The sequence below is a fragment of the Pteropus alecto genome, unplaced genomic scaffold, assembly GCF_000325575.1.
Source record: "Pteropus alecto unplaced genomic scaffold, ASM32557v1 scaffold43, whole genome shotgun sequence".
Lineage (NCBI taxonomy): Eukaryota > Metazoa > Chordata > Mammalia > Chiroptera > Pteropodidae > Pteropus > Pteropus alecto.
The window spans coordinates 5365938-5377570 of record NW_006435764.1 but is presented as its reverse complement, the minus strand read 5'-3'; the positions used below and the strand labels follow the sequence as shown (position 1 = coordinate 5377570).

The 11633-nt window shown below is 46.6% G+C and overlaps 1 protein-coding gene across 4 annotated transcripts; it reads left to right on the top strand.

Moving 5' to 3' along the window:
* Positions 1–56: 56 nt before the first annotated feature.
* SNX32 (sorting nexin 32) lies at positions 57–11434 on the top strand. Of its 4 annotated transcripts, none has more exons than XM_025046172.1 (14): positions 57–279; positions 427–469; positions 6203–6307; positions 6676–6786; positions 6928–7049; positions 7237–7360; positions 7517–7621; positions 7814–7919; positions 8077–8152; positions 8383–8422; positions 9155–9241; positions 9358–9517; positions 9597–9682; positions 10575–11434. In XM_025046172.1, exons 1-14 carry the CDS (start codon positions 197–199, stop codon positions 10626–10628), a joined length of 1302 nt encoding a protein of 433 aa, XP_024901940.1. In that variant the 5' UTR covers positions 57–196; the 3' UTR covers positions 10629–11434. The 4 variants fall into 4 exon arrangements, with proteins under 4 accessions (XP_024901940.1, XP_024901942.1, XP_024901941.1 ...); XM_025046174.1 differs by lacking the exon at positions 10575–11434 and adding an exon at positions 9989–10568 and having other exon boundaries at positions 6700–6786; XM_025046173.1 differs by lacking the exon at positions 10575–11434 and adding an exon at positions 9989–10568 and having other exon boundaries at positions 8386–8422.
* The last annotated feature ends 199 nt before the right edge of the window (positions 11435–11633 follow it).

Sequence of the window (11633 nt, the reverse complement as noted above, 5' to 3'; positions counted from 1 at the left end):
CACTGTTGTATTTTTCCTTGAAAACTAGTGAACATCTACATGAATTTCCCGGCAGGGTTGACGTGGCACGAGACCTCTGTGACCCCAGAGCCCCTGACCCCAGCCCCCACGCTATCGCCCGTTCCCGGTCCTCTCGGTTCCGCAATTCCCCTTAAAGGCTGGGGCCCGGGCACAGGAACGACAAGCGTTGCAGCCAATGGCGTCGCGAACGCTAAACCTGGTACCCAATCAAAAGGCACGGCTGCGAGGGACCCGGGTGGGAACCACGCCTGACTCCAGGTGACTCCTTGGCAGAGAGGGGAGAGTGTCTCCGTCAGCTGATGGGCTCCCCCATCGGTCGGTTCATCGGTGCGAATTACCGGGGACCAAGCTGCGGGAGCGCGCGGGCAGCGGCCAGCCGCGGAATCCTTGTGTGCTGCTGTCTAGGAGAGTGATGGAGAAGCATCAAGAGGCTGGGAAGGAGAACAAGGTAAAGAAAGGATGCAAGGCCCCTCCCAACCTTCACCTCACAACATGATACCCAATGATGCCCAATCAGGGGTGTGTGTGTGTGTGTGTGTGTGTGTGTGCGCGCGCGCGCGCGCATGAGCAAGAAGGTGAGGCGCCTCAGTGGCACCTGCATAGGGACTGTTAAGATGCCAAAGGAAGCAGGGTTTACCTTTGCCTTTACAGATGGAAAGGGACCCGTCACTGTCACTCCTCACCTCCCCAGGACCGACTCATGCTGGCTTGATGGGGAAGAAAAGGAGGGAGGGGGGTTATCAGGGATTGGGAAGGGACTGGAGTACCCCTCTTTTCTCTAAGGTGGGGGGAATCTTGTTAAGCACTAATAGTTTCACTTGTGTATCTGTGTTCGTATAACCATATGACCATTCATTCTTATTCTCTCCTTTTAATTAGTCAACAAATAATTATTGAGCATCTCTGTACCAAGGATGGTTAGGGCCTGGGCACACAGAGGTGCACACTTATAGGGGTTGGAGGCATGTACATAGTGCGCTGTGGCTGAGGGATAAGGATGGAGCAGCTGTGGTCCATCCTTGATGTCCCATCTTTTTTCTCAAGCAGTTACTAAGTGGTGCAGGTCAAAGCAGAGATACTAACACAGCAGGAAGGAGACAGGGACTTGGGGGCCTACTACACCAATGAGCTAGACTGTATGTTGCAGTGGTGGGCATTTGGACAAAGGAAGAGCCTTCCCTGGGAGTGTCAGAAAAGCCAAGAAGTGATAAGTTTGGAGAGGTGAGAGGGGCTGAGAGAGACAAGTATATAACAGAAAATATATGCTTCAATGTTTATCTATGTTCATATTCATGGTTAAATTAGTTAATATATAACATGCTTAGAGCAGTGGCTGACATATAGAAAGAGCAAATATAAGTGTTAACTATTATATTATTGTTGTTGCTATTGTTATTGTTATTATTGTCATATGGGATGCTGTGTGCCCTGCACATTTGCTGGGCTATCAAACCTGATGGCTGCACCCCAGCCTTGTAGGTGCCAGATTTTCTGAAAGTCTACTGTTAGACTTTGTCCACTAGAGGAAATGAAAATAATAAATATGTAAGTAAAAATATAATAGAGGATAAAATGAAATAATATAAAATATTTTACTAATCTAAGAGAAGGCAAGAAAAAATAAAGGAACAAAAGATGGGACAGAGAAAACAAAATCCAAGATGGCACTTACTATATCAGTAATTACAATAATTATGAGTGCACCGAACACTCCAATTAAAAAACAAACATTTTCTGATTGGATTTTTAAAAAGAACATTCTATTCTGTTAAAAGAGACATACTTTAAATATAAGGACACAGAAAGTTTGAAAAAAATGGATGGAAATATATACCCCATGAACACACTAACCAAAAGAAAGCTGATATTGCTGCATTAACTTCAGACAGAGTGTACTGTAAGACAAAAAGTATTACTAGAAATAGAAGGACATTTTATGATGATTAAAGAATCAATCCAACAGGAAGATAAAACAGTCCTGAATTTATATGCACCTAATAACATAGTTTCAAAATATGCAAGGAAAAGAGTACAGAATAAAAGGAGAAATAGTCAGACTTACACACAGTTAGAGGTTTAACATAACTCTCTCAATAAAAGTTAGAACAAGCAGACAAGATAATTAGTAAGGATTTAGAAGATTTAAAGTAACATGATCAATCATCTTGATCTAATTGATTTATGTAAAGCTCTATACCAAACAACTGCAGAAAACACATTCTTTTCAAGTGCACATGAAACAAAATCCATTATGTGTTGGGCTATAAAGCAAATATCAACAAATTTTAAAAGATTAAAATTATATAGAATGTGATCTGACCCAGTAGAATTAACTGGGAATCAAAACAAAAAGATAACTAGATTCCAAAATGTTAGGAATTAAGCAACATGCTTCTAAATAATTCATAGGTCAAAGAATAAATCATAAAATAGGAAAAATTTTAAAGATACAATTTTGAAAAATGACATATCAAAATTCTGATGTGCAGCTAAAGCAGTGTCCAAGGGGAAATTTGTACCTCCAGATGCATGTTTTATAAAAGAAAGGTTGAAAAGTCAGTGATCTGAATTTCAATCTCAAAAAATAAATGAATAAATAAATTTCAATCTTAAGAAGATAAAGAGCAAATTAAACCCCAAGAAAGTAAAAGAAGGAAATAATAATAAATATAAGTATATAAATAGAGAAAATCAATAATGCCAAAAATAGCTTTTTTTAAATACTAATAAAACCTCTGGCAAGATGGACGAGAGAGAGAGAGTAGGAAAGAGACCAAGAGGGAGAAAGAGAGAAAATATTAATTACCTATAACTGGAATAATAAAGGGGACATCGCTAGAGATGCTCAGACATTAAACAGGTCATAAGAATATCTAAGAACAAGCTGATGCCAACAACTTAGAGAATTTAGCTGAAATGGACAAACTGCTTGAAAAATATAATTTATCAAACCTGAAACAAGAAGTAAAAATCTGAGAAGTCCTATCCCTATTATAGGAACTAAATCTGTAATTAAAATCTTTTCCAAAAATATCTCTCTGAGCACAGATAACTTCACATGTGAATTCTTTGAAGCAAGAACAGAAAATTAATATCATTCTTACATAAACCATTCCAAAAACAGAAATAGAGGACACAGTCTCAACTTATTTTAGGAGGATAACATAACCTTGATACAAAAAGCCGTCAAGAGGAGATGGATGATGGTGATGGTTGCACAACATTTTGAATATATTCAATACCACTGAACTGTACACTTAAAAATGGTTAAAATGGTAAGTTTCATGTTATGTATATTTTACCCCAAAAGAAAAAACCTGTCAAGAACATTACAGGAAAGGAAAAATACAGGTTAATAGCTCTTGTGAACATAGATACAAAAGTCACAAAATATTATCAAGTTAAATAAGCAATACATAAAAAGATGATACTTTTTGACGAAAGCTTTCTTCCAGGAATGCAAGGTGGTTTAACAATTGCAAATCGATCAATGAAATTCAGCACATACACAGAATAACAGGAAACTCTATGTGATATCTCATTAAAGGGAGAAAAAAAATGGATAAAAATCAACACTCATCAAACTAGGCATAGAAGGGAACTTCATTAATCTGACAAAATATCTGAAAACATCTTCAGGATATAATTTTGAATGCATTCCCTCTGAGACTGGGAACAAGCCAAGGATTTCCTTTATCACCATATCACCACTTCTACATTGTACTAGAAGTCCTAGCAAGTATATAAGGCAAGAAAAAATAAATAAAAGGTATAACTAAAGGAAGGGAAGGAAGAACTAAAACTTGTCATTATTTTAGATTATAGGATTGTATATGTAGGAAATCCAAAAGAATCTACAATTATTAAAGGTAGTACTTAAATTTAGCAAGTTCCCAGATACAAATTAAACAAATTATATGTTTCTCTATAGTAGCAACAATTAGAAAATGAAGCTTTAAAAATAGCAACAACAAAAAAAATCATTAAATACCTAGGAATAAATCTAACAAAAGATGTACAAAACCTCTATAGAGAAAACTGTAAGACATTACTGAGAAAAATTAAAGAACACTTAAATAATTGGAAAGATATTTATGTTCATGGATTGGAAGATTTAATATTGCAAAAATGTCCTTTCTACATTCATCTATAGAGTCAATATAATCTCAATCAAAATCCTAGCAGCTTTATTGGGGTGAACATTAACAAGCTAATTCTACAATTTAGATAGAAATGCAAAATGATTTTGAAAAAGTCATTTTATAATAGCCAAAATGATTTTGAAAAAGTTAATTCTATCTGATTTTAAGTTTGCCTATCAATTATGATAATCAAGACAGTATGATATCCAATGTATGGACATACAGATCAATGGAACAGAATAGAGAGCACAGAACTGATCATACTTATGAGGTCAACTGATTTTCTACCAAGGTGTACACCAAAGCAAATCGATAGTGAAAATATAGTCTTTAAAAAATAGCGCTAAAATAGCTGGCTTTATATGGCAAAAATGAATCACAGCCCAAACCTTACACTGTATACAAAATGAATTGAAAATGGATCATAGACCTAAATATAAAACCTAAAACTATTAATTTCTAGAAGAAGAAAAAAGAATGTCTTCATAACCTTGGGGTAGGCAAAAGTTTCTTCAAGTATACACAAAAATCCTTAATCATAAAAGAAAAGATTGATATATTGAGCTTATAAAATTACGAGCCATTAAGAGAGTAAAAGGCAACCCATAGATAGAGTTGATGATATTGGCAACACATAACACATATAACTGGCTTGTCTCCAGTGTGTATAAAGAATTCCTACAAATCAGTGAGAATAAGACAATCTGATTTCTAAAAGAGGAGGGGAAGGGAGGAGCAAAAGACTTGAATAGGCACTTTACAAAAGAAGATATCCACATGGCCAATAAAACGGTGTTCAACATCATTCCTCCCCAGAGAATACAAGTTAAGGCCACAATATGCTATTACTGTACTGCCATCAGTATGGCTAAAATTAAAAAGACTGACAGTTGTAAGTACTGGCAAGGATGTGGTGCAACTGGCACTTTCATACAATGCTGGTGGGAGTATTAATTAAGTACAATCACCTTGGAAAACTGTTTGGCATTATCTGTGGAAGCATTTTAAACACATACCTACCTTATGATCAAACAATTCTCATTCCCAACATAAATGAGTACTCAGGTCCCTCCAAGGACATATACAAGACTGTTCATGGCAGCTTTATTTAAACTCGAATAATCCAAATGAGCAAATGTAGAATGGATACATAAACTATGATATATTCACACTATGGAATACTAAACAGCAATGAAAAAGAACTGTACTCAACATAGGTGGATCTCACTAAAGAACACAGACAAAAAAGAGTATATATTGTAAAAAGTAAATAAAGAGAAAAAAAGTGTATATTGTATAATTGCATGTATACAAACTTCAAGACCTATGGTGACAGAAGTCAGAATAGAGGTCCCCAACATGTGCCAGGAGCTTGTGAGAGGAGAGAGTGAGGCCTCTTAGTGTGAGAGGTGGGCAATGCCTGAAGGTAGAGTGGCTTCTGAGCCTCTTCCTTCTCCTTAGTATCACTTAGCACAATGGTGTTCAATCAATGCTTGTTGATTGGCTGAATGAACTCGGAGCCTCACAGATCTTTGCACTTAGCGAAATACAAGTGCTTTGCCTACAAGCCAGTGCCTCTTGGCACTAAAAGTAGTGAATGGAATAGTCTCAGGAAGCCCTCAAAAAAGGTGGGAACTTCTCATCCACCTCACTTTTCCTCACCCCAGGAAAAGGGTTCCTGAGGTAAACCAGTGGGGGAAGAGGTGGGCAGGCAGCGGGGAAAGTGCATGGGGTTTGGAACCAAGAAACCCTGCCACAGCTGTGGGATCTCAGACTAGTTATGGGATCTCAGACTAGTTATTTCACCTCTTTTTTAGGGGTGAACTCTGCCTGCTTCAGAGGAGGGGAGCGGGGGAGACTGTTGTGGCCATTGTAAAGCCCTGAGCAGTGACCTATCAGGATCCCTCTGGGGACAGCTGGTGACCCTGGGGTATTAGGGAAGCAATGCTGCTGAGACGGGCTCTGCAGGGGGTCCAGAAGCCTGGGGCGAGGATGGGCTGATGGGCCCATGGGCCTCAGGGACCTCCCCTCCCCCGCAGCCCTCCGCCAGATCAGTGGACCTGCAGGGAGACAGCTCCTTACAGGTGGAGATCTCTGACGCAGTGAGTGAGCGGGACAAGGTGAAATTCACCGTTCAAACCAAGGTGAGGCTGCATGAAGAGCGAGGGGCGGTTCAGATGCAGAACCTCCTTCCCTCAGCCTCTGCTCCCCCGGGGCTGTGGTGACCAGATGCCATCACAGCCTTTGGGCCCTGTTCCTCAGCTTGGCTCCTGGCCCCTGCCCCTCTGAGAAAGTGGATGTCTTGCCTCGTCTCTGACTGCCTTTGCTGAGAGTCCCAAGTCCTAACCACTGCCCCCCATTCACTATTCTGACTGAATCATGGACACCTGAGCCCCAACTGCCTCATCAGAGGTTTGGGGTTGGGGAGGCCCAAAAGTGGGTGCCCAGGAAGCTCAATGCAGGGTTTGGGGAGGGGAGGGGAGGCACCTCAGACAGGCTTCCTGGCTTCCAGAGCTACCTCCCTCACTTCGCCCAGACCGAGTTCTCGGTGGTCCGGCAGCATGAGGAGTTCATCTGGCTCCATGACGCCTACGTGGAAAACGAGGAGTACGCCGGCCTCATCGTGAGGATGGGCCGGGTGGGCTGGGCTGCGAGGGGCAGGCCTGGGCGCTCGGGTGAGGACGGAGGGCAAGGCCAGACTTCCGGGTGTGGGTGATGGCTTCAGCAATGAGAGATCTCCCAGCTCGGTCCCCCCTTTGAGCAGATCCCCCCAGCACCTCCAAAGCCAGACTTTGAGGCTTCAAGGGAAAAGCTGCAGAAGTTGGGTGAGGGAGACAGCTCCGTCACTCGGGAAGAGTTTGCCAAAATGAAGCAGGAGCTAGAAGCGTGAGTGCCACCTTCTCTCCTTGTCTATGACAAAGCCCCAGCTCTCTTCTGGGAGGTCCAGGATTTCCCCGACTATCCCCTATGGATGATAAGGGACCCTGACTCCGACCCCAGGGCTGCTGAGGGGGCAGGGTGCTGGGCGGTCAGAACCAAGGATGGCCCTTGAGCTGCCTGCTGTCCTCTGCAGGGAGTACCTGGCTATCTTTAAGAAGACAGTTGCGATGCATGAAGTCTTTCTGCAGCGCCTGGCGGCCCACCCCACCCTGCGGCAAGACCACAATTTCTTTGTCTTTTTGGAATACAGCCAGGATGTGAGCTGGACCTGAGTGCGGAGGTTCCTCCTGGGGGTGGGGGACGGGGTTCTAGGTGGGCTCAAGCCTCCGTCTCTTAAGCTCTGTGAGCGGCATGTGCCTGGGGTGGGCAGTGCAGATGCCCACCCCGACATCACACCCTCCTGTGTGTCTCAGCTGAGTGTCCGAGGAAAGAACAGGAAGGAGCTCCTTGGAGGGTTTCTGAGGAACATCGTGAAGTCTGCAGATGAAGCCGTCATCACCGGCATGTCAGGGCTCAAGGTGACCTCTGGGACCCCACCGTGGATTCCACCCAGGGCCTCAAGTCTACAGAAAGATGGAGGCCCAGGGTGGCTGTGAGAGGGAAGCCCCTGGCAGGGCCTGGCCTAGAGGGAGATTGTGCCACCCCTGCTTGTCCATGGCTACCATGCTTCTAGTGACTTGGTGTAAGTGGGTCTTATCTTGCTCCCTTAGGAAGTGGATGACTTCTTTGAGCATGAGAGGACCTTCCTGCTGGAGTACCACACCCGCATCCGGGATGCCTGCCTGCGGGCAGACCGTGTCATGCACTCCCACAAGTGTACGCAGGGCCCAAGGGGCCCTGGCTTCCCTGTCCCCTCTGCCCAGCGGTCCTACTCCCCAGGGGAGAGGAGATGCCCTGTTTATAGCCACAAACACTAGAGGTGGGGCTCGACGTGCAGACTGATGAACTCTGATGGAGGGCTGTTCCCCAACAGGCCTGGCAGACGATTATATCCCTATTTCAGCTGCACTGAGCAGTCTGGGAACACAGGAAGTCAACCAGCTAAAAATGTGAGGACTCCCTCTGGCCCCTCCTACCCTTTCTCTATACCTGTAATACTGTGTCTGCCCACAAGGGGTCACTCTGTGGAAGCCTATCAGCTCTAGGTGGGAGATGCAGAGTACCTCTTGGGATTTGGAGAGGAAGAGGAGGGAGATTTCTCCAAGGATGGGCTAAAGGCAGGGAGGCTTTAAGCACCCACCTAAGGCCCCTGCCCTAACTCCTTCCCACTGTCTCCTAGAAGCTTCTTCAAATTGGCAGAGCTTTTTGAACGACTAAGGGTGAGTAATTACTTGTGTTGAAAGGCCACCCAATGATCGTCCTGGGAAAGGGTAAAGCTCCAGGATCATTTTGGAATATGTTCAGTGGTAACCGGGGCCCAACCCTGCCCTGGACTCACCCTTCAGATGAGTTCAGTAAGAGGTGGAGTGGAGATAGGGAGCCAGCCTCAAGTGTGCGTGTGATGGGGGAGGAGTGTGGGGACGAGGCTTGGCAAGACATTTACAAGGACGTGCCATGTGCCTCTGGCAGGCTGCACTGTGCTGCCAACATCCTGTCCCAGAACTGTTCTTTCTGAACTCTTCTCCAAGAAAGTCACTGGAGCGTGCCATTCTAAAATGCGTTGGAGTACATCTCTTCCCTGCTCAAGGCCCTTTAGTGACCCTGCCCCTTCCGGAAACTGCCCAAGACACAAAGCCCAAAGTCCTTAATTTGCATTTTAGGCCTTATGATCTGGCCATTGCTGTCCAAGTGCCCCCACTGGACTTCTGGTTCCCTCAACACATGAGGCTTGTGCACCTGCAAAGCCTGTCATCCAATTCCTACTCAACCCCCAAGATCCAAATCAGATACCACCTCCTCTTTGAAGCCTTCCCTGGCCTGCTCCCCTGAACATCAGGTTTGACCTAGAATGGTTATCAAGTGACTCCTAGATTTTTAGATGAGCAGCAGCCCCCAACCCTAAAGCTGCCCCTCAGCAAGCTCCCTCCCCAGCCTCCACCTTCCTGATTCAGAAGCTGGAGGGCCGAGTGGCCTCAGATGAGGACCTGAAGCTGTCAGATATGCTGAGATACTATATGCGAGACTCACAGGCAGCCAAGGTGAGAGGTGGCCCCAGAGCAGCCCTCAGGGCTGGAGGCCAGTGGGAGGGGAGCCACCAGGGAGGGAAGGTAGGCAAGGCAGTGGGCAAGTGATCCCGTGCCCCTGCTGGCCTCAGGACCTGCTGTACCGCCGACTACGGGCCTTGGCCGACTACGAGAACGCCAACAAGGCTTTGGACAAGGCGCGCACCAGGAACCGGGAGGTGCAGACTGCAGAGAGCCACCAGCAACTGTGCTGCCAGCGCTTTGAACGCCTCTCCGACTCAGCTAAGCAGGGTAAACCCCGTGGCCTGGAGCCCCTGCCACTGGGCTGCCTACCCTGCCAGGGTCTCCACTCCCCTCCCCTCCTCTCCAGAGCTCATGGACTTCAAGTCCCGCCGTGTTTCCTCTTTCCGCAAGAACCTCATTGAGTTGGCAGAGCTGGAGCTCAAACACGCCAAGGTGAGCCCCCCAACCTTAACGGGACCTCTTGCTGCCTCCCTCCCACCCCCAGGCCTCTAGGTTCTTATCACAAGTCTGAGAGTGTGTTTCAGAATCAAGTAGCCAGCAGCAGTCCCAGCTGAGCTTCAGGGCCATGACCTTTTCCTTAGCAACAGTAGAAAGCCCTTGATAAATGGCAGCTGTTACTGCTGAGAACAAGGATAAGGGGAAGGTGGGGACAGTTATCTGAGGCACAAAGAGTAGCAACCTGTCTCAGGGAGCATGGTAACACAGGCGGGAGACATCCAGGACCTCTCTGCTCTGCAGGCTAGCACCATGCTTCTCCGGAACACCCTCGTCACCCTCAAGGGAGAGCCTTAGAGGGGCCAGAGCCTCCTCTGGGACATTTAGTGATGACAGTCCCCCAGACTTCTCACTCCAGCAAGCTGCCTTCCACAGTAGCCACTAGCCCCATCCCCAACCCCACCCCGAGGTGCCAGGCCCTACAAGAGGAAGGTAGGGCAGCATTGGCACCATACTTGGCCACAAGTAAGGAGAGGCCCAACCTAGGGGAGCCCAGGGGCCTTGACCTCCCTCTCTTTGGGGGACTGAGGGACAACCCCCACCCACCGAAAGCTCCAGAGTTGTCCCCATCCTGTTCACAATAAAGAGCCTGGCTTTGTAACAAGGCAGCTTGCTTTGTCCTCACTTCCCACAGTGCCAGGGCCCCCAGGGATGTCCTCTACCATTGCACTATGGAGACCAGATCCTGGGGGGACAAAAGGGGCACCCTACACCAAGGGTCCCCAACTCCCTGGGGTGTGGAGCGGTACCAGTCTGTAGCCTGTTAGGAACCAGGACGCACAGCAGGTGAGCAGCAGGCAAGTAAGCAAAGCTTCATGTGTATTTGCAGGCGCTCCCCAGCGCTAGCATCACCACTTCAGCTCCACCTCACATCAGGCATTAGATTCTCATAGGAGCACGGGTATCTGGTGCCAAAAAAAGTTGGGGACCACTGCACTACAGCATCCTCAAGTCAGCCATCTTCCAGAGTGCCAGCTGACTCTCTATAGGAATGTGGCAAGACGCCGTTCTTGGAACCCAGGAGCCATCTTCAAGGAGTGCCACCACCCACATAAACCTTGGCATGGACTGCACATAAAACTAATCACAAATCTCCTACACCCATTTTCTAAGCAGTAAAATGGAACTACCTCTCCCTGCCAGATACTGGCAAGCTCCAAAAAACTAAGGAACCAACTCTAACCCTAGGCTTTTCAGTTGATTAAAAGAGAAGTATAAATCCTGTATTACCATCCCTAGGGCAAGACTTCTAGGATACCTTTACTCACTGGGCGGGTTAAAGCCCAAGTACAGGACAGAGAAAGCCTGCACCAAAGTTGGCAAAAGGCTTGGGGCTCTGGCCAACACCCTCTTAGTTAAACACAGAAAGGTGGGGCCCAAGACACCTGGGTCTGAAGTCCTGGGCTCTGCCTGGCTGGCCGCACCCTACAGTCCTGCCACATCTGCAAAGGCCAAAGACTCAACTTGGCTACTGACTCACGTCAGCCCTTGGACCCAGCCCTCACAAATGAGTCAGTTATTCAGGGAGGAAAGTGGAGAAATGACCAAACTCGAGGCAACCTGTGACTTACAATCTCACAGCCCACATGTTAGCACGACTGAGCAGGGAATTAGAGAAGGGGCCCCACTGCCCCCAGGATCAAGGCTATAGAAGAAAGCGGCTCAGGCACAAAGCCCCTTTTGCTCAAGGGCACCCTGGTAGACACACCCTGGTTCAGCCACCTCTTAAACAGCCAGCCTAATGCCAACTGCGGTACCACCTGGAGGGTATGCATGCCGTCAAGAGAGGCTGAGCCAGTCACTGAGGCCAGTGAGGGTATAGAAAAGAGAGGCTCATTTTCCCAACCTACTTCCCCCACAAGGTCCCCTGAACCCCAACCCTGAAACA

What these genes read in the sequence shown, in the direction of transcription:
- SNX32 (XM_025046172.1), top strand. Translation starts at nt 197, where the DNA reads ATGGCGTCGCGAACGCTAAACCTGGTACCCAATCAAAAGGCACGGCTG. An exon ending in AGGCTGGGAAGGAGAACAAG is followed by an intron (nt 470 to 6,202) that starts GTAAAGAAAGGA and finishes CCTCCCCCGCAG; the next exon opens with CCCTCCGCCAGATCAGTGGA. An exon ending in GAGACTCACAGGCAGCCAAG is followed by an intron (nt 9,242 to 9,357) that starts GTGAGAGGTGGC and finishes TGCTGGCCTCAG; the next exon opens with GACCTGCTGTACCGCCGACT.